Genomic DNA, 22611 nt, shown 5'->3' with positions numbered 1-22611 from the left:
GTATGCTCTGTCTGTTTTGACACCGTCTCGCTTATGTTCATAGCTGAAGGTCTGGCTTATATTCCCACATCTGTGTTTTTTCACTGGGACAGTTTGAATTAAGTCTGTTTTTCAGGGGTACAACAGCATCCTCCAAGTCATTTGAGTTTGAACCTGCAACCCTTCCACAAGTTTTCCAGCTTTCCAACCATTGCACAATGACTATAGCTGATGTAGAGTTCAGTTACCATTGTAAATAAACCCGATTTCCCCATGTCCACTGATTGACAGTGTAACACCACTACTCTAGTAATAGTACTGGGGTAAAGTTTGTATTTGTAAATCCAAAATGGACACTGGAGACTGGGAGCATGTGCCACGTTTGACTTTTACACTCTGGCAACCTCAGTTTACTATCCCTTTCCTGGTACCAGATTTATTGTAAATATTTCAGTAGCTTTGTAGTAAAAGGCCACCTGTGAGTATCTGAGGGTGTTTTCGTGCGTTGTGGTCTGTGAAGCAGATGTCAGGGCAGAGAAGCTGTGCTGGGTGATTGTAGATCTTTGGGGGGGCAAAAGATTTTTTTAATTTGTGTTTTGTGTTGAAATGTATTGGTTTAATTGCTAATTGCTTTTGCTACATTGTCATTTGTATAGTCATGCCAGGATGTTCCTAGCGAAGGGCGCAGTTGTCACACGGCTGCTTCGAATGGAAATGTTTAATTTAACTGTCGCCTTGAAAATCAATTTCATCTCATTTTAAAAAAAGATAAACATCGGTCTGAGACAGTGGAGAAAAAAATGGGTCACGCTTTTGAAAGCGGCAGTAATGAAATTGTTTGAGTTTAATTTTGAAATGTGCATCGAAACCGTGCGGTGCCGGCAGTGGGCCTCGTGAGCGATTCCACCAACACAACACACATCTGTGGGTTTACGCACTCAGCTATGAGCAGATGGGCTGGCACGTGAGGAGTCTTCGTTTACAATACAAGGCAATGGGTTGTGATATTAAGGGGGTTAATTTAACACGCTGAGTACAGATATTAACAGGCTGCACTGATTGTAGGGGAAAAAACTGTTGAGGTTCAACTTGAATTATTTTACAAAGGATCCAGTGAGACATCGGCTGTTAACAAAATGAAGACATTAAAAGGATGTATTCAGTAGGGGTACTGGTGGGTATGGATATCAGCAGGGTTTCATTTACATTGATTCATTTAGCAGAAGCTTTTCTCCAAAGCGACGTACATCTCTGAGAACAATTCAAAAAGTGCATGACACCAACAGAAGGAGAGCTTTGGATGCAGACATGTGATTCTTGAGTACAGTTAAAACTGACACTGAATTAACAGGGTCCTTGTGTTCCACCCCAGCTGACTGCATTGCCAACTACAACAACCAGCTGGACAGCAAGCAGCCCGGCCTGCTGGCACCTGAGTCGGACGTGTACAGCGATGTGGACCTCAACAAACTCAATGAGATGAAGACCTTCAACAGCCCCAGCCTGTGTTTCATGGGCCCTGGAGGGCCAGGCGGGCCCCCCACACCCTATGAGCCCACCCCTTATGCCACCACACAGCTCATACAGGCCAACATCCTGAGCAAAAACAGCGCAGGTGGAGTAGGTGGCGGAGCTGGAGACCCCGGAGAAAAACGCTGCTGGAAGCCTGGCCTACAGCAGAAGCAACAAGACATGGCACCACAAATGCAGTACAGCATGATGGAGCAGAACAGGCAGAACAAAGGTGAATGAGGAGGTGTTATTGAGGCAAAAGGCTGGTGCTCTCTCTGTATGTGTCTGTGTGTGAGAATAAACATGCATTATGCTGCATGACTGCATGTTGGAATGTTCCATGATACATTTGTATGTGTGTCCCTGCTATGATGGCCTTCCCCCAGCACACACCCCTGATCCCACTGCCTACTCTAACGCTCCTAGAAAACATTTCCTTTTCTCCCCACTCAGATCCACACAGGAGCACAGATGGCACCCTGCCTGCCACCATCCCTTACGGCCAGCCCCATGAGCTCAACACTGGCGGCTCCTACCACAGCTCCGACCGTGGCAGCAGCAGCACATCTGGTGGGGGGGGTTTGGGGGTAGTAGAGAGGGAGGCCATGGGAGAAGCATTTGAAACAAGAGGAATGGGGGTGTGGCAGAAGGAAAGGGATGGCATTGGAGGAAGGTCAAGGTCAGCAAAACGGGGACAGGATGGAGGTGTCAGCTTGTCATAGTTTAGAGGCAGGGATGTTTTCTTGCAGGAGGAGATGTGAAAGAGAACAGGGGAAATGCTAGAAGAAGAGCAGTGTGATGAGAGTGGGAAATGAGACTGCATTACTGATGCTCCAGGAACAGAAGACCAGGAGAAAGCAGAAAGCTTCCAGCACAGTGATCTATTAGACGCCCTGCACATGCAGCAGGGTTAGGGCTTTCGTTACAGGCTTTGTGGCTGCACCGTCATTAATTACAGCAAACTCCATGCGGAGGGTGCCAGTGTCATCAGGGCATGTGTGTTTGTTCCTGGACAAAGACAAATTATTTCCTGGCTCCACACAGCCCTTTCTCTGAAACATAGCCTGTCCCCTCTCTGTGCGCTTGCCCTACAATACATTCCCTCTGCCTTTTTGTGTCTCGGCTTCATGCAGGAAGGAACAGCAGGTGATTGGTTATGGACTCAAATTCTAGTTAATTGGCCTTTGATGGGTTTTTCCTCCTTCCTTTGTTACTTTCCCTCTTCCTGCGATGGGTGAACATTTCTTTTGAAATGTGCTCTCTGTTGTTCTTTGCAACAGCATAATGGCGTGAAGGATTGTGGGAAATGCATTTTCCCTTTTTCTTATTCAGGCATTATTTGTATTGTAGTCTACCTCTGTGAGTGTTTGTGGGGATGTGTGTGCTTGCAATCTGTGTGTCTCTGAAACTCAGTGGTCATTCCTCAGGGAGCCAAGGGCAGAAGAAGACGGGCCGCACCCCCAAACCAGGCAAACAGAGCACGCTGAACTGGGCACCGGGCCTTCTGCCCCCTTCATCTTCCCAGCCCGAGGAGTACTCCATGTCTGTGATGAAGAGGTGAGAAACAAAATCATACACGCACGTATGCACATGAAGAAGAATTTACATAGACATGTTATACTCTTAGGGCGTAGGCATGGCAAGGTGGGGAGGGGTTCAAGAAAGTCTGATTTATTGTTCCAGTATTTGTATGCATATCCACTGAGTATTATCGATAATATTTTTTGGTCCCTCCAATAACTGAAAGCTGCTACATCGCTCTTGCGAAACATACATAGTGAAATTCAGAGCAACCCATTAATATTAATGCAGAGATACTGTACGCTGTAGTTAAGCAATAGCTGAGACGGCCTTTGGTGTGATGGCAGGGAGCTCAGCGCACTGTGTGGGAACTGCATGTCACTTTGAGTATAAAACTTCAGCTGAATGTGTTAACATATGAAGTCACACTCATTTGCCAAGTACACCCATCCCCCAGATAACAGGTCAATTAATTCTGTGAAATCACACAATTAGGCAAATTTGTGTTGTTAAGGAGTGAATTACCATTATGTTTATGGAGGAACCCAAACGAATCAGTTCCCAAACAAAGAATGCCTAAAATGTGTATAAATACCAAAATATTTGTATTGCTGTTTGTATACAGATTGTGCTTTTCCGCTTTCTTTCCATGAGACATTTTGTAATTTTAGCTGATGAATGTTTGATATAAAGAAGTGAAGTTCCCACTGTCATTGTCCAGGTCTTTCACTCTGGAAAACACACGATCACTACTGCTCTTAGAGGTGCTGTGTAGATTTACTAATGAATGTATGAATCTGTATGATCTTCACTGACTTGTGATATGAAGATTTTATTAATTCTCTTACTGCAGTATTCATGTTTGTTTGATTTAAAGAAATGAGTTAATGGCTTTTTTACTCTATAAGTTAATATTGAATATACTCTTTCAGCTGTGATTTAGATTGTTGTGGAAGAAGTGTGGTCATATTTAGACTGACCACTGTGGGACAAAAACCTTTTGGGTTTAGGACACTACATGTCTGTCTCTGTTTTAGAACATCAGATTTTTAGAGTAAAATCCCAATAATGGAAGTGAAATGACTGTGTAACAGACCAAACCTGCGGCTGTAGTGTAAAATAAGCCCATGATACGAAGAGTTTGTATTTTTGTAAGACATTAAGGTTTCTCATTGTATGAGATGCCATTAAATGAGATCTGAGCGTAATTCTCATCAAGTAACCGGTCTTCTTCAGCTACGACCCTGATGTGCAGTGCCCTGCCCTCCCGGCACGGATGTACCTGCAGCCAAATGAGATGGAGGAAGAGGAAGCCGGAGAAGAAGCTGAGACGGACAGGTGTCCTACTCCTCCAGTTCGCGGAGCGGCATCGTCGCCTGCTGGCATGTCCTACAGCCATAAATCAACAGCCACGCTCACACCGTCCCCCCAGGAAGAGCTGCAGCCCATGCTTCATGACAGGTGAGCACACAAATCGACGGTGTTCCCTGTACCAGGATCACTGAGAAGGCCGAGTAGCAGAGCTTCCCCGAGTCCGGTGCTCAGTGCTGGTATAGCTCTCAAGAATGTGTTACAATCATGAGCTCTTGCACATGTTAGGAAGACCCTTCTACTCTTTCAGACGGTATGCTGGGAGCCCACCCCTGCCCCCACAGCCCTTATCGCCCCCGCCCACCTATGGTTATGCCTCCAGTCCCATGGCGCTGGACACCGACGGACTGGAAGAGGAAGACGAAGAAGAGGAAGGAGACGAAACGGACGCAGAGGTGGCCCGAGTGCACTTTCATCCGCACCCTGCACAGCAGCCACGCACCTCGCGTCGCTTGGCCCCCCATGGCCTGGAGCGAACCCCTGCTTCCAGCATGGGCGACCTAGAGAGTTCTGTCACAGGCTCCATGATCAATGGCTGGGGCTCTGCCTCCGAGGAGGAGGACGAGGAGCGTCGCAGAGGTGCTGCCTCCTCTGGTCGTTCCAGCGCCGCCAGCTCTTCCGATGGCTCCTTCTTCACCGATGGGGACTTTGCTCAGTCCATGGCCAGCTGCGCTGGGAGGCACATGGAACTCCCTGAACAGTTGTATCCGGGAGGTGGGTCACAGCCAGTTAGCTTTCACCTGGGCTCACTTAGTAAACATTCCTCTTCTTAACAAGACAAGTACTTCCTTCCACTCTCTCTCTCCCCACGTTGCTACATTATTGCTCTATTTTTTAAATTTTCTGATACTGATAGAGACCAACATAACAAACTTTTGTGCCCTCACCTTTCTTGGGTGAGAATTCGCAAAATGTTGGTTTTGGGGTAACCCCTGCGGCCCTGCTGCTCCTCAGGCCATAAGTTTCACGCGCCCCTTCCAAGTCGCCGTCCCAGCAGTCCCGTGTCCACTGATAGCAACATGAGCACCGCCGTCCCGCAGAAGCGGCCGCCACGGAGGCAGAGGCAGAATGCGACCAACCACCAGCCGAGGGAGCCCTACATGGAGGGTAAGTCCTGATTCCGACATTCACAGCCTCATGCCTTGGTCTCTGTTTATACTTATCCAAAGCAGCTCACACAACCTGTACAGCCCATTGCTCTACTTTATTTACTGGAGAGGTTCAGGTCATTTAAGTTCAGGGATTTTGAGCCTCCAGCTGTTTGGCCCGTTTTTAACCAGTATACTGTCCTTTGTGATACATTTCTTCATTTATTCATATATTGACATAAGCGCAGTATCATTGCCTCTTCTGTGCACTGAGCAACAGACCTGCCGTTTAGGAACCATGAGCGCCACGTTAGCCGTATGTTTTCCTTTTTCACCCCTGTTGCCGACGCCTCGCTCACAAGCAATATTACTGGAATCACAAGAGAGCAGGAGAACGAGCGCTCGCCTGAGACTTCGCCGCTAAATTACCCAGCGCTCTACAGTTTGGACCCTCTTAATTGATTTCGTTTTCAGATGAGATCTCTGCGACGGAACGCTGAAAAATAATTACTTCTTCAGTGTAGCTCGCTGTTGGGGAGCACGAGGCCCGACATCACACCATTCCGCACATGCAGGCTCAAAGGGGACAGCAGACCGCAATTTGATAGCGTTTCTTTTTAGCCAGCAGCAGGTCAGCACTGGAACACCAGAAGACCTACTGAAGAACATAGTTTGGCAGGCTTTGCGTTTTAATTCTTTTATTCTAGCAGATCAGTCTGTGGCTGCTGCTTACCTTTAAGGCAGAATTATTTAGGCCCAGTAGGTTGATACACCAAGAAGAAAACTGAATTTTTCCTAGAGTGAGGTCCGTAATTATGACTACTCACAGAAATATCGAGCTTTATATCAGCATGAAACTGTCCTCTAAATCCACTCGGAAGAAACGAAGGTTTCTGCTAAACAGTTGGTCAGTAATAAAGGCTGGGGTCACAGTGACCGATGCCGGATCTTTTTCTAGTATGCAAGTCACCGAGCTGTAGGCCTCCTCAATGCTGGAACCTGATTCACTCGTGTTGGTCTTCTTTACCAGAACCAGCCTCGCCGCTGCACCTCCCACCAGCAGGGGCAACGTCTCCCAACTGCCCCAACCAACTGTATGGCCGAGGAGATGGCAGGGAAAGAAGAGGTGCCACAGGCGGTGCGCACCGACCTGGGGAGGCTCATGAGAGACACAGAAGTTCACGAGGGGCCAGAGCGGCCAGTCAAGAGAGCGGAACCGGCAACCAGGCTTGGCAACACCAAGGTACTGGGCAGCGCGTGAATGCGAGTGCACACCTGCCTTTGTGTGGTCTGTATGAGTCTTCTGCTCTGCGAGTGTACTGTGCGTACTTGTGTCAGGCTGATCCCCCTCCCCCCCATGTCTTTCAGGCGTGGAGGATATTCCGCCCTACAGTCGGCCCTCTTTCCCACCGACAGCTAGCTCACGCGAGAGGGACCGGGACCCCAGCTCTTCCGGCTCAATGTCATCTCGAGGCTCGGGGGGGCGGCGACGAGGCGAGGGGTCCACTGGGCTTCGCAGGAATCCCACAGATCCTGGGATAACCTTTCAACTGGAAGAAGGTGACCCCCAGGTAGGCGTGAAGTCCTCACTTTCCTCAAATGCCCTGTATCCCTTGTTTTATTTTCTGTGTTTGTTACCTCCTAAGTATTTTATTTACACCCGGTTTGCCTGCAGTTGTCAGTGGTTTTTTTTTTTTTTTTTTCTTTTTCTTCTTTTTATTCCTCCTTGCTAAGCCTTGCAGTATGAAAGAAATTTCGATGTGCTTTGCTCTCTGTCCGTGACGTAACATGTCGCAATACGACAAGTTAGCAAAGCCTAATGCACTCTCTGTCAGCATTATGTGTGCTGAATATGTACACTGTGCAGCTGCTCTGTGCCTCAGGATTGCTGCTTGAAATCCCATGTGGGATTCACCTTTTGTGTTATGTTACCATTAGCTCAGCAGCTCATTGTTTAAATAGGGTACAAATTACCCAAGAGCCCATTTGTACATTCAGACAGGAGCTGAGTAAGGACATCTCCGAAGCAGATGTACAAGTACTTGAAAGCAGTTTTTGGTTGCGTCCACAGATGCTGGAGAGTTGAAGAGCAGATGGGTGCAGAACTCGACCCCCAGGTCTGCACAGGATGTGGGGGGAACCACCCTGATCTCCTAGTTCCATTTATCAGGATGTCTGGTGGACTCGTTCTGCTGACGGCTTTTGTCAGTGTTTCTCTACATCTCCCTCAAAAAAAGACAACACTTTTGCTCTCATTTTGTTTCAGTTCGTCATTTACTGTCCATTTTCGAAGCAGGAGATGGGGAAAAAATTCAGCAGTGCTTTGGAACCCTGGCAGTTTTTTATTTCCTGGCAATACGGAGTGGTTGTTTACTCGACCCTATGAACGATGACCCCACAGCGAGCTCAAATGGCCCTTCCACCCAGGAGCAAACATTAGCCACCAGCACATGTAGGGTTACCGGGTTTCGCTTAAATTCTGTTGTTGTACTTGTCCTCCCTGTCCATCATTGTTTGGAGCTCTCCCTTTGTCGTAATTTTTATCATTGTCATCTTTCTGATCGCTGTTTTAAATGGTTCAATCATTTCATCTCTTGAGTGCAACTGTGGGAGGAATCTGTGTAGGATTTTTTTTTTTTTTTTGAATGCACTGTTTTGTTTGTTTTTAATGTCATTGTCTTCAGTGTTTGTTACTCGTCTTTGGTTTTAAAAGCACAATCACTAAACTTTATTTTAAAGCATTTTATCTATTAAACATTGTGTTTTTCCTGGAGGATCGGAGTGAGGAGTAAAAAGTCTCGTGAATCGTGATGAGTGATTTGTATGGTGGGACTCGGGGCGAGACGCAGTTCAGGTCTTCGTTTGCAGCAGCTCAGCCTACTGTGGAAACAAACTGCACGTTCACATGTCGGGGGCCTCCAAACGGGTCCCTGTTGCACAAAAACGACCCCTATCGATATGTTGTCTGCGGATGCACTTAAAAAGAAAAAAGCTAAGAAGCAGGAAGTGGACTGACTGCCCCTCCGGAACAGCAAGCTTTTCCGCCGGCGCTTCAGTGGGATTTACCCATAGGTGGGGTATGTGGCAGGAGCTGGGTGCTCTGGTTGAAGGACTTCCTTAGGTTGCGTTTGTTTAATTCAATCGAACTGAAAACTAAACTGTAAAACTCAGGATGCTGTTCACCACCTTCTGAACTCTACCACAACATCAGCAGGAAACTGGCTGCAGAACAAAAAACAACCCTGAGGAAGAAATGAGGAAGCCGGTCCACCGGTGCTCTTTTTGTGCCGCGACTGCGCCCGCAGTTGAGTGACTCCATCTCCAGCGCCGCCCAGAGAAGCCCACTGCCGTGGAGTGTTGTTGTTTTTGTACTGCAATTGAAGAATTTGAACTGAAGAAGAAAGGTCAGGACATATTCCTGAGCGAAACTCATTTTGTTCTTCGTTAGTTTTTTTTTTTGCCATGGTATAAATGGCAGCCTCTTTATCGCTTGCTAAACTTTTACATTTGGAGGGTAATGTAATCTGAAACATGTAATTTCTTTTCCACATTATTTATTAAAATTTCCTTAAATACCAAAGCAGGTGTTTGTCGTCTTTTTTCTGGGACAAAAACAGTGAACGTGTTGTGTTAATGTGTGTAAATCTCCTGCAGCACTTGCTGTATGAGTCGAAGCCCAGTGGTACAATGTGGTACAAATGCCATTGTTTTTACTTGGCACTCTGAGCATTCAGTTTGGTGATGTCATTTCCTGCGATTGGCAAACAGCAGTCATGGCTTGCGTGTGTGTGTGTGATTGATTTAGCCCATTACCTGTTCTCTCAAACAGTTGAGAGAACGGCCCCGTCTGCTTTGGCGTGTTCCTTCCTTCTGCATTCAGGAGATGCGCTGCGTAATTAACCTCCACCGACCCCCTCCAAGTTAATTATGAAGGCAGCAAGCAGCACGGAGGTGTGCACACACACACACACACACACACACACACACGCGCCACTTGTCACAGGTGCCTGCTGCACCTTCTCATCTGCACTCTTAACCAACAGCATATGGTGTCCCTGTTAGCTCCGCCTCCTGTCTGCAAGGCCACTGGCCATTGGATGCAGCACTGGACTCTGTCCATCTGTCTCGTTTGAACATCTCTTTTTGACTTTGACTGTGTGTGACATTGAATGTGCGGTTGTGTGTGGCTCTTTGCCAAGGTTCCCGACTGTCACGGCTAATGGCTGCCGTCTGCACCGAGCAGATGTTTCGGCAGTGGAAGCGGCTGTGTGCATCGATCCCCCACAATACACTGGGAGAGATGGTTCCGCTCCCTCCTTGACTCTTTGCTGGCGTGAGGAGAGGCTCGGATCCAAGTCCGCAGCTGAACTAGGGGGTTAGCGGCACCGAACTCGTGCAATACGGGGTACGGTGGGAAGATGAATCCTGTAGTAACTCTGAGTGCTTGCTGACAACACACAGCACACACCACTGCAGACAACCCTCTGTGACTCCACACACACACACACACACACACACACACACACTTCTTATGTCTTCATTCTCAGCAGAGCCACTTCAGATATTTCTCATTCATTGGTTTATGTCCCGCTTTTATATCATTAGTGGTGGAAAAGAAGGATTTTGAGGTGCAGGAGCCTTGGAGCCTCATGCAATATAACAAATAAGGACTGCAGGTGAGTTCAAATCTCATTGTCCTTACTGCTGAGACACATGTCTTTCTCTGCAAGTAAAATGAGTAGTATCTTTTAGAGCTATATGTCCATTTGGAGAAATCATGTGTTAATTGAATGTGTGAAAGGTGCAGTCTTCTTGAAACCGCCTGTCCTGAGCAGGATCGCGGGGAGCCGGAGCCTAACCTGGCAACACAGGGCACAAGACTGGAGGGAGAGGGGGCACACCCAGGACGGGACGCCAGTCCATCGCAAGGCACCCCAAGCAGGACTCGAACCCCAGACCCACCAGAGAGCAGGACCCAGCCGAACCCGTTGCACCACCACGCTCCCCCTTGAGTGAGGTACCTGCCCCAAATTGCTCTAGTGGGTTACCCAGCTATATGAATGGGTAAAAACTGGTCGCTTTGGATGAATGTGTCAGCTAAGTAACAAATAATTTGTTTAGCAAATATTGCTTTCTGAAACTACTGTCAAAGCTTAGGGTTGTTCGCATTTCTACCCAACAGGACACGTTTCACACGTCGTGTACCTTGTCCAGTGGATAAAAAAGGGAAGGAGGATGTTTAGCCTGCTTCATACTGGGCCATGTCTTTAATGTGTTAGATGAGCAGCGCTGCCCACGTGGCGAGATGTTTCCACGGTGCCTTCACCTGCGCTCTTCCATATCCCGTCCCGTGCTCTCGTTGCACGCCCCAACATCTGTAACAACCTTGGATAATTTACGTGATAATTTACGGTGCCCTCATCACACGAAATATTTGTCTGTTTCCCTTCATATTACGCCCTCCCTCCCACGGAAGCGCTCTGAGGATGCGTGCAGTGGAATAAGGCTGCCAGACCCCCCACCCCCCACTTACACCAATCCCCTTTCTGTACAGCCCACACAATTAAACGCCAACTTGGGAGATTAAACATTTCCTGGCATGCTCCAGCACCCGCCGCGCTCCGACTCAATTAAACACAGTGGCCGCAGATTAAAACCGCCTGCCAGTCACGCCTTTCTATCCCCTGACTCAATTAAGCACAAGAGAAAGGAGAAATTACGCTAATTGTCATCTGGTGTTCATTCTCCTCCAGTGGCCCGCAGAGCCCGGCTCGCTCGCGCTCCCTCCAGGATGGGCTCTTTCACCGCCGAACGCGGTGCGATCGTCAGCGACGCTTTTTTTTGCAGGCAGGTCCAGAGCCGATAAGCACCGCCTCAAGGGAGATTGTCTTTGTTAAGCAATCAGCCAAAGTGTAATCGATGAACCTTTACAAGTGGCTCGGGGCCCAAAGCTGTGAACACACTCCTAGCTGAGAGAACCTTTAGCAAGCGTGGCCAAAAAAGAGTCATGTTTCCGCAGGCGAGAGGCTTCCAGGAGTTGTGTCCTTTCGCTCTGAGGACTCCGACTTATTACTGTACACCACCACCAGTGCGTGTTTCTAGATGTTTCTGATCAGTTCTCAGCATCAGCTTCGCATGCTGGATCTTCAGCCGAGAGCAACAAGTCCCTCCTCCGCTTTCCTTCGCCCTGTGAGTGCGGCACTTTTTTGTGTTCTCTCCCGAAACCCATCCTGCGCACCTCACTCCTCGTCACTTTACAAGCGGTACGGATGTTAATCCACACGTTCCGCCAATTTAACTTACGGAGCACATACCTAGTTTGTCCTGCGCACGCGACCGTTCGTGTCAGCGTGACGTCTTCGTCTAATTAATGTAGCAGTTAATTGCCCCCTGCCTCCTTATTGAGGGCAATTCCTTTCTAACAAGGTAGTCGTAGGCCTCGCTGAAGGGCTTATCCTTCAGGCTCTGTGGTGGTGTGTGTGTGAGAACATGACAGTTTACTTAATCCTTATGTCTCCAATTAATCGATACAACCCTACGAGTAAAATAAGCTCCTCCCCAATAATTACAAAGGAGGAATTTGGCATCCAGTTATATAGTTGTGTTTTTATTTGCTTAACAGAATTTATATTTACTTTTATTTATTTAGCAGACACTTCAAATGAACTCTATGTAGTGTTACCAGCCCACACACCTTATTCACCGCGGTGACTTACACCGCTAGATACACTACTTACAATGGGTCGCTCATCCATACACCAGTGGAACACACACACTCTCACTCACACACTAGTTTACTACTAGTTTAATTCTAAGGGACTTGCCTAGATTAACTTTCCCAGGTTTGGTCGGGAAACGCTATATCCTCCCCGCACACGTCACATGACAGTGCAAACTGAAAGCTGTGAAAGACGTCCCAGTGTGATCCGAGAGACACCACAACAAGACAAGACCAAAGCAAATCAACAGCCTGGCACATTAGGGTCAGATTTGCTTTTCTGCCTGCAAATATTTGCATGATGAGTTGACTTACCACATGGAACTTCCTACATAATATTTATTATTTGACGATGTTCATTGATCTTAAGCCCTTAGCTGGTCTGCTCTTCTCTGTGTAGGTTATGCATGAAGTACAGCAAAGGAATTTGGGTGACAGTGAAGGTGAGACCAGCCAGTTGTCCCATCAGAGTCAACCGAGACAAGTTGATGGACGTGGCTCAGTAAGACAGCGATTTGGGTGGAAGAGAAAGGTTCTGGTTCTCACACACAATATGTATGTGGGATAAGCAATTTCAGGTAACTTTCCACACTTCCGTGTTCAATATTTCTGCCTCATTCTTGAAGGGGTGTGTGTTCTACAAAAGGTTAAGAACATCTGCATTAAATAAGCTGAAGCAGAGCTTGAGATGCTGGCGAGGCACAGTAGAGAAGAGGACTGCAACCTTTGCAGAAGCAGGACTGAGGAAGAGTGGATCCCTGGAAGGACGCACGTCTGGATCACTTCAGCGCTGTGTAAAGCAATGTTTGGTTGTGGAGATGAAGGCTTCTTGGCGACCTCATTCGCTTGTGAGCACCGCCTGACCAAAGCAAAGCAAGGACCTTACTTGGCCAGGTGAGTGAGCTCTGAGTTTGCAGAGACTACAGCAAACTGGCACAGAAAGCCACGCCACAGACATTCCCACAGTGAATTTCACACACACTTCTTTATTTGCATTGTAGGTTTTAAAACGTTCATACTGCATTGCCTGTATCTCCTGAGGCGGAACAGGTCAGGTCATTGGACACTGGCTTACACAGGGAGGGGGCAGGAGTGGCGGGGTAGTGGTTGGGAGGTGCTGGATAGGGGCTGGGGGGCAAAAAAAAAAAAAAAAATAACTAGAAGATGACAGATGCTTATGAAGACACGGCGTGGGGACACCTGTCAGAGTCAGGTGTCCAGTTGGAACCAGGTACATTGGATCCTAAGAATGTGACTGCAGCTGGAACCCTGTCCTAGGATGCCGGCATGCCTGGGACATGTGATGGAAGACCTGCTGAACACCAGTGCAGAACATCCCCAGAAACCATGACAACAGCCTGAAAAATGCTGTCAAACACAAATAAATCCAAGTCTGAGCTTCCAGACAACAGGAACTGCAGGTGATGGTAATTTCTCTCCATCCAGTCGCCTTCTACGGACGTCTCCATATTTCCTTCCGCTCCGTCCCCGAGGCCCTGCACAAACTGTACACACCTCTCCACATCTCCCTTATACACAACCTCTTCCTCCTCCCATGGCCCTCAGCTTTCTCATGGAAACGGGCTTTTGTGCTTATCACTGAAAAACAGCTGTGCAAAATAACAAACGACACCAATCCATCATGAGGAAATCGGTTAATCATAATAATCATCTTATGAACAGGAACATAAAGTACGAAATTCTGTTTCACCACATCCCATCGATATTTTTACACAGTACAAATAACCATTCAAAAACAAATCATGTATTTAAAAAAAAGACAAATCTGCTTGCATAGCGATGCAACAACAAATTAAAAAATATTTACAGGAACAAAATCCCGTTTGCCCCTGAGGGACAATAGGTTCTTTTTTCCTCCATTAATTTTGTTTACAGACTGATTGACGTCTCCTGCCAGGAAATTGTTTAGGAGATAGCTGTGAGATGCATTTCCATAAGGACGACAAAAAGTAAATAAATCAGCGCTGTGAGGTGCGTGTCCGTGTGTCTTTACATCACATTTAGAGCCGTCTTGCTGCTTCTTCTTGGTCGTCACGGTCTTGTGTTCCCGTCATTATTTTTGCACTTTTGTCCTCACTCCTACCAGTGCTCTGTTAATAAGCAAAATGTTGCCTGCACACATTGGCACAGGTGGCCCCGTGCAACAGGAAGTCCTGGCAGTGATGGGTTGGTCAGGGTCGTTGCCCTGGCAATCACCTGTGGGGAAGACAACAGGCCAACTGTCACATGGCTATATGTAAATATCTGTGCATTGTGTGTGCGTGCATATTCTGCGCGCGCGCGCGCGCACACACACACACACACACACAGCATTGAGATCATGGCATTTCATGACGTGACACAAGCTAAAAGAAATGACACGTAAATGAAACACTCACAGCTCCTAGCAGCGTTGAGCCTGCCCGTTGGTTCCGTGGAGACCCGACCCCGGTGCGTCCGGCCCATCGCGTTGATGGAGCCCTCGACCCACGGAGCTCCCGGAACACAGAAAGCCAGACATGCCGTAGGGCTGGAGGGTCTCCTCTGCGAAACAAAGGGGAGACTGTGGTCAAAGGTCAACTTCATGAACTGAGAGAATCCAAACAACCCCTGAACTGGACACTGCATCCATGGTTGTAATTCATGCAGGAAGTGAGTGTCTTTGTGTGCGTGAGTCTGATGGAGACAGTAAAGAGTTGGACTTTATGATACAGGAGGGTTTGTATCTGTTTGTCACTGTGTGCTCTTGTTCCCTCCATTAAAGTGACAACATTACTGAGAATGATGTTACAAGACCATGTCTCCAGCCACTATGCCAGCGACTAGGATTCTCACCAGCCATGGAGGCGTCCCGTCGCTGCGGATCAGTTCCGCCAAACTCTACACGGCCTCCTCTTTGTTTCCGGGCATGGTGTTGCGCCCCCTGGTGGCTCAGACTGTGGGATCCCATCATGCCAGCATCGGTAGAGAGGGGACTACCTGGCTGTGGGCGCTGGCTGAAGCTGTTCCCTACAAGGGGCAACGAAGGAGGAGGAAGCCCGTTAATGCACATTGCTTTTTTAATGAAAAGTTGTACGGGTCTGCAACTTGTAGTCGTAATAAACGGCAATGCTTGAAAACAGTGTTGTTCATCTACCTTTTGTGAGTTGCAGGCTCCAGTAGCAGCAAGAGAAGCATGCATATGTAATCACACACACACACACACACACACACACACACACACACACACACACAAACACACAGAGTCCTGCTACGCTGCCTTCATTCAGTGGGCTTGTTTTCACTTCTGTTGCTGTTGTGCTGAAACCGCTTCAAGAAAAGCATAAATGAGAAGAGACTGGAGGCCTCCGTTTCCGTGGCGACACCGTCTTGCGTACGCTGAGCTCCGACTTATTCAAATCATTTCTATGAGCTGTGGAGGTGAGGAGTGTTTGTGGTGGAAGGGAGGGGCCAGCTGCATGGGAATGGTGCTTAAAAGCAGAGCCTGTGCTTGGAACAGCAGTACAGCTGTGCAAAGATATGCAACTCCTCCTCCTCCCCATCTCCTTGGCCTGCTCAGGATTCATGAAACGTTTCATTTCTTTCCGACAATACTTTATTACATTTGTTTGGCACACAATAAACTGCTAGGAGGAACGAAAATGAAGCCCATAAACTGTGAGATTCAAACTCGTTCGTTATTTTTGCGCGAAAACCAGTTTAGCACAAGTGTCGAAGACTGGCATTCGACAAACATGCGAAAACGCTACTTCCATCAAGCACAACAAGACAATAAATTTGTGTCAGCGTAAATAGCCTGTTTTGATCAGTGTAAATGGTCTGCATTGTGACAAGATCAGCCAAATAATTACCACAAAAAGGTACCCTTACTATCTTAAAGAAGCGCTTTAATCATCGCACATTGTGGACAGGGTAGAAGGTGGTGTAGACATGAAAAGACACGACTTGTGAGCAAAATGTCACCTTGTAACTGTATTGCGGGAGTGGCCACAGCATTATGCACCTTCATGCAAGACACTCGCCTGTGACGGAAACATCCGGGCTGTCCGCGTGCTCAAGGCCACAGAGCTGACTGGACAGCTCATAAGCATCACTCTCCTCCTCTTCCTCATCCTCATCTGGGATGTCACTGTCTGGGTCAGACGTCAGGGTGCTGGACACATAACCCAGCGGAGGGGCAGGGGCCTGAGGTGGGTTTTGACTGGCCTGAAGTTGCCTGAGAAGTATTGGAAAAATATCACGAATTAGGAGACATCGCAAGAGATGCCCTGCAAACGTCCTGCGCACGCAAGAGAGAGCGTTTAGGGACTAACAGATGGACAGACACAATAACACTGGCTTTGTCTGAGTCAATAATAGAGACAGGTGTCTTGTGGCAGCTGATGTTTCCGTACAGCAGATGGAATTTGTCGTTAGATGTTATGACCAAATGTCGGGACTCAAGAATTATGTCGTAATTCCATCGTAAGTATGGGTCGTCATAAGCTAAATATGTCGTAAGTTGAGGGCTGCCTGTATGTTGCATGTGTGTGTGTTTGCAGGCCTCTGTGTGCACTTGCAAGGATGTGTATGCACACATGTCTGTGGGTGTGTGTGTGTGTGTCTCCCACCCTCCTCACCAGGCATGCCGGGCCACATCCAGCTGGTAGGCACGGGTCAGCTCATCCAGATGTGCCTGCAGCGCAGAGTGCATCTCCTCACTGGGGGTGGGGCTTAGTGTTGCTGGTGCCGGGGAGGAGGCCACACCCCGAATGGGCGGGGTTGGGACACGCTCCTCTTCAAGCTCATCCTCCAAGCCCTGATGCAGGTACGAATGTGTGGGGAGGGTCCCACGTAAGCTATCAGCTTTGTACCTGCCAGGAAGGAGAAGGGGGGGGTTGAAACTCATCGGCTTCACGAGTGAAGTACACAGCTTTGTATTCCAAGTCGATGCCTCATGAAGGATACCGCACTTTCACAGCTTAGCCCATCCCCTAGCACGCTGAGAGATTTAGCCCTTGTCAACATACTCGAGGGGTGGCATCATCATCATCTTTAATGAGCTTGCTATAGAAAATAACTCCTAGACTCTCTGTCCTAATAAACTTGTTCACATTCTGATCTTTACCAACAAAATCCAGAAAAAAGACAAAACCCTAAGGTTCCGTCACTGAGGCCATTAATCTATACGATGGGGTTACAGTAAAAGAGTGTCCGGAGAGCAAAGTCCAGTGCTGATGGAAAGCTTAACTTGCAGAGTCATGGAGCTCCTTTCATGGTTTAAACATGCGTATGTATAGAAAGCACATATGAACGAACGAACGAACGAACGCGCGAACGAACGAAACATTATTAATCCCAGAGGGAAATCCCATGAACGTATGTTGGTGTTACTACATTAGCTATCTTTGCACTCCGGTGACATAAAACGGCATCAGGCCTACCCTCCTCCTTCATGCCCAGGGCCATAGTGGTCCACCTCAGTGCCAGGCAGCGGCTGCATGGGCGGAGGGGGCAACGGCACATTGGCCCAGCAGGACCCATTACTCTTGGGCGTCTTGCTGCCGCTCTTCGTCTTCTTCTTCTTTCCCCCCTTTCCGCCTAAAGGGGTGCGTCAGAGAAAAGGGCGCGAGTCCACACTTCAGACCTTCACCGGCGACATGCATTACTGCTAAACCATCCGAGCGCGATTTTAGCCGCAAACAACAAAACGACAGCAAGACCGGCCGAGGCCGAGGGTCTGGACGCTGCTTCCGGGATTCTCTCCTTCAAGCAGGAAAAGTAACGGCAATGCAAACCCAAAGTAAAGGAAAGGACAGGAACGAGAGGGAAGGGCGAGGGAAATCACACACGCGGCGGTGCAGCCGTTACTTTGACGGGCAGCTTCGTTCACGTGACGCCGCATGCAAGAGGCCAACTAACGAATGAGCATACTGGCAGAGGGCCACCCGCTTCCAGAGGTGCAGGCAGACAAGACTCCCACCCAACATCCACGTGGGAAACCAACCTGAAAGGGTTCGCTCTGAGCTGTTGTGCGAGCTGCCACTGCTGAAATCCTGCGATTGGTTGTGAGGGATTCTATTAGACAATCCGTCAGCCAATCGGTTGTCAGGAATGAAAAGGAGGGCTGGGGGTTCAAAGGGCAAAGAGCAGAGCGGTGTGAGGCAGTCAGCCGACAGCAGGAGGCCATGCAGAGCGTGCAGTTAGAGCAGCGGGCGAGCTGTGTACACATAGGGTTTCCCTCCTCTTTTCGGTCCAACACACACACACGCACGCACGCACTCCTCGCAATTTCCACCAGGCAAATTATTCCCTTCATCTCAACTATCTCATCTTCTCTGCTCTCTCGTTTTCAAATACAAACAAAGTACGGTTGTGAGAAAAAGTCCGTGAACCCTTTGGAATCATCAAGACGGCTGCATGTATGGCTCCTAAAATGCAATCTGATCACGCACACACACGCTGTCAGAACCGCTTGTCCCGTACAGGGTCGCGGGGAACCGGAGCCTACCTGGCAACACAGGGCGTAAGGCCGGAGGGGGAGGGGACACACCCGGGACAGGACGCCAGTCCACCACAAGGCACCCCAAGCGGGACTCGAACCCCAGACCTACCAGAGAGCAGGACCCGGTCCAACCCACTGCACCACCGCACGCAATCTGATCATCCAAGTCGTAATAATAAAATACAAAAAATAAAATAATAAAGACAGTCTTATTTTTCTAACACACAGCATTTCACATTTTCACTTCCTTGTTGAGCAACTGGTTTAAACAATCAAAGTCACTGATGGAAAAGACATGTGACTCCTTACACGTATTAAGTAGTGGAACCTCCTTTAACTTCAGCAACCTCAACCAAATGCTTTCTGCCACTGAGAATCAGACCTGTGCAGCAATTTGCAGATGTTTTGGCCCCTTCCTCTATGCAAAACTGCTGCAGTTCATGTATATTTTCGGGCTCTCGCTTGGACGGCCTGCTTCACATCACACCGCAGCACTTTGATGGGACTGAGATCAGGCCTGACTTGGCTATTCGAAAACACAGAACTTCACGCGCTTGAGCCAGACTGTTGCTGATGTTCTCCCGTGTTTTGGCTCAATGTCCCATGCAGGAACCGACATCTTTTGACTTTTAGATCGCAGACAGACATCCTGATATTCTGTTTTTAAATTTCCTGATACAACTTGGAATTCGCTGGTCCCTCGGTGGTTGCAAGCCATCCAGGCTTCGGGGCAGCAAAGGAGACCCACAACATCATACTCCCTCCTCCATGTTTCACAGCTGGGATGAGGTTTTGGTGTTAATTTACAGTGTCATGTTGATTCCAAACATAACAGGGCATACATTTACTGAAAAGTTAAGCTTTTGTCTCATCTGTCCACAACACGGAGGGGCGTGGTGTGGTAGTGCAATGGGCTTGGCCTGTGCCTGCTCTCCGGTGGGTTTGGGGTTCGAGTCCCGCTTGAGGTGCCTTGCGACGGACTGGCCCCCCATCCTGGGTGTGTCGCCCCACGCCCTGCGTTGCCGGGCTAGGCTCCGGCTCGCCGTGACCCCGCGGTTTCAGACCGTCCACACAACGTTGTTTCAGTAGTGCTTGAGCAAACAGGACATGTGCAGCAGTGATTTTGGAGAGCAGTGGTTTATTCCACATTGTTTGTCAGTGTTTTCCTTATGGTAGACACATGGTACATGGTCCTTACAGTAGGCTAATGAACAAAGATGTTATCAATCGCAAGGGATGGCTACAGATCTTTAGTTGAGATCCTAGGGTTCATTGTCTCTTGTCTGAGGATTGCATAAGGTGCCTTTCCACTGATGTTTGTAAGATACCTGCTCCTAGTGAGAGAAGTAGCGGTGCTGAATGCATTCTGTCTGCCTTATTGTGGACTGATGGAGGCCCAAGTCTTCAGAAATGCTTTTGTGATCCATTCCAGTGTTAAGATTTTCAGCAACCCTGAGATCCTATGAAATCTCTTTTGACTGGGCCATACTGCACTTGCACTGTTCTGTGCGGAAGCACAGGTAACCAAAATTGTGCTGTTCTTTTCACACGGTAGGGTAGGTCAAACCCAGATATGATTTAAATGGAAACCTGACTCAGTAACTGAAATACCTGACTCCAATTAACCTCTCAAGACATCATTACCCTGGAGGTTACTTTTTCCATCAGTTACCTTGATTGTTTCAATCGTGTGTTCAGTAAACACGGCAATATAAAAGTTTTTGCGCATTGTTTGTTCAATAAGACAGACTTTATCATTGACATTTTAAGAACTATTCATGCAGGAATGCAGATAATTTCAAAGGGTTCACAAACGTTTTCCTTACAGTTGTATACAAAGACACTCAGCACACTCACATATGGCCACACGCACACACACTTACTGCTGTTACAGGAGTGGGGATCGCCCAGCGCGTAGCCCAGAGTGCCCCCATCCGGCCGGCCCTGCGGGGGCACCTTCCAGCGTGGGTCAGGCAGTTCTACGGCTAACTGGTGGAAGCTATTGGACTGCAGGATCTGTGTGGTGGCGTAGGGCGTGGCCTGTCCACCGTAGGGTGCGGCCTGGCTGCTGTAGCCTGGCTTGTTGCTGAAGTCAATGCTGCTGTAGATGGCTCCGTCCGACAGCATGGTGCCCGTTTTTTCCCCCTGCCCCGCGGGCAGCAAATCTGGGTGTGGGAGGAGAAACGGGAAGGAAGAGGGAGGGAACAGAGAGGCATTCAAACGTGAGAGTGTCAGAGTGACAGAGTGCCCTCAGTCTTACCATGGTTTACAGCATTACATGCAACCATACAAAGACACAAATACCCTGTATTAAACACAGACGGTCTTCTAACACAGGATCGTAAAGAACTATTTATGCAATCACATCCCCCCAGAAAGTCTGATTCTTACCCCCACGGCCAAAATTGCCTGTGTCACTGGGCCCCCCAGAGCCACCGGTGATGGGCAGGCTGGAGGTGGGCCAAGAGTCAGCTAGCCAGGGAAAACCTGGATCACCTGCTTTCAGCAGCCCAGGGCGACTGTGGGGGGGGGAAGGGGTATAAAATGAACTTTTTTATCCGTCTACGTACTTCAGCTCATGCAATATATTTGCTACATGAATTAACCCTTTTTTCATTTTCATCAACTGGTTGTCCTATGCAATATCACAGTGGTCTGGAAGCACAGGGCACAATAAGCCCCCAATGGGACAACAATCCATCGCATGGGTTGCTCCCTGCAAATAATTAGTTTTTACTGTATATAAATCTAAAAAGGACTCTTTTAAATGTGCGTTAATTTATGCTTTCATATCAGGCACTCCTCTACACGACAGCAGGACTGAAGACGCTGGAGGCAAACGGTATCTATTAGAGAAGCCTGTATTTCAAATTAAGTATAAATATCTGTGAAAAGGCCCAGTCTCTAGCTGGTTCAGTTCTCTCCCTACTGACAGCATGTAGAGGGGCGGACAGGTAAAAACAGTATTGTCCAAACAGAAATAAGACAAAGCTTGCAAGAGCTTGCATCATAAAAGTGAGACATAGAGCCCACTAGGCTGGTCAGCGCAGCTTGTCACAACCGTACCCATGCAGCCACAGGACAGGAGCAAAAGTCGCCACACTCAGCTTTTACTGCCGTCTTGCTCCTGAAAATCATTTGCCATAGTGACACCGCATAACCGAGGTGGCGATGTAAGGTCGGGGATGGTTCTACTGGGCATAAGAATGCAGATGAGTCAGTAAATCATAGGGTTTTACTGCCCCTGGGGCCAATTCACTTGCCCCAAAGACTACATATCACCACAAAAAAAAAAAAAAAAAAAAAAATCACTTTCTAAAATTAGGAAACCTAATTGCAAAAGGGAGTCCTTCTGATCCTGGGCACTAGGGTCTCATCAGTGAGGGAAACACAAAGGAGACACAATAAGCAGATGCCTTCATTACAGTGTCCAGAGAGGCAGGTGGTGTGATCTCTGTTACCAGCTGGATTTGAGTAACAAAATTCTTTTGATATTTCAGCTCCAATTGTTTAGCTGTGCTACTGTTGTACTCTTATTGGAGGTACCTGTCCAAAATTACATCAGTTTTTTTTACAAAAGGTATGGGGACACAGTGTCACTGCAGAAAAACCTTGTGCCTCACAGGTCTTGAGCTGCTCAGTTGGCATGAGTTTCAGTCCTGCTTGGTGTGTGTGGAGTTTGCATGCATGTTCCACCTCTGTCTGCAAGCCCCAGACATTCACAGAAGAAAGTTTTTTTCCTTGCCACAGGAACCACGGAAACGGTCAATATGACTTGGCCTTAACTCAATGGGACTTCCATCCATCCATCCATCACAAAATGTAATGCAATCTGTGTGAATCAGTTTTAATAAAAGTAGCCAATAAATAAATATGCAGATAAATTACATTCTTGTCTATACATAAGACCCCTGGCTATAGAATTTATGCTCTTGGCA

General features: G+C 48.0%; 2 protein-coding genes across 5 annotated transcripts in view; one reads left to right on the top strand and one right to left on the bottom strand.

The window, feature by feature from the left end:
* The window catches only part of LOC108921268 (roundabout homolog 1-like), an 86536-nt gene extending 77485 nt beyond the window's left edge, over positions 1-9051 (top strand). For all 3 annotated transcript variants that reach the window (XM_029251010.1, XM_018730660.2, XM_018730659.2), the window contains 9 exons: positions 1352-1723; positions 1945-2061; positions 2919-3048; positions 4249-4473; positions 4634-5097; positions 5338-5490; positions 6502-6714; positions 6840-7042; positions 7543-9051. In XM_029251010.1, coding sequence (XP_029106843.1) covers positions 1352-1723; positions 1945-2061; positions 2919-3048; positions 4249-4473; positions 4634-5097; positions 5338-5490; positions 6502-6714; positions 6840-7042; positions 7543-7557 — 1892 coding nt within the window. In that variant the 3' untranslated portion in view covers positions 7558-9051. The remainder of the gene's footprint in view (positions 1-1351; positions 1724-1944; positions 2062-2918; positions 3049-4248; positions 4474-4633; positions 5098-5337; positions 5491-6501; positions 6715-6839; positions 7043-7542) is intronic.
* Positions 9052-13192: 4141 nt separating this feature from the next.
* LOC108921198 (roundabout homolog 2-like) overlaps positions 13193-22611 on the bottom strand; it is a 33546-nt gene continuing 24127 nt past the window's right edge. For both annotated transcript variants that reach the window (XM_029251420.1, XM_029251421.1), the window contains 8 exons: positions 21065-21192; positions 20557-20838; positions 17613-17769; positions 16809-17042; positions 16212-16405; positions 15025-15198; positions 14589-14733; positions 13193-14406 (listed from right to left, as the gene is read on the bottom strand). In XM_029251420.1, coding sequence (XP_029107253.1) covers positions 14594-14733; positions 15025-15198; positions 16212-16405; positions 16809-17042; positions 17613-17769; positions 20557-20838; positions 21065-21192 — 1309 coding nt within the window. In that variant the 3' untranslated portion in view covers positions 13193-14406; positions 14589-14593. The remainder of the gene's footprint in view (positions 14407-14588; positions 14734-15024; positions 15199-16211; positions 16406-16808; positions 17043-17612; positions 17770-20556; positions 20839-21064; positions 21193-22611) is intronic.

This window comes from Scleropages formosus, chromosome 4 (genome assembly GCF_900964775.1).
Source record: "Scleropages formosus chromosome 4, fSclFor1.1, whole genome shotgun sequence".
NCBI classification, from domain to species: domain Eukaryota; kingdom Metazoa; phylum Chordata; class Actinopteri; order Osteoglossiformes; family Osteoglossidae; genus Scleropages; species Scleropages formosus.
This window is presented reverse-complemented; position numbering and strand designations above follow the sequence as displayed.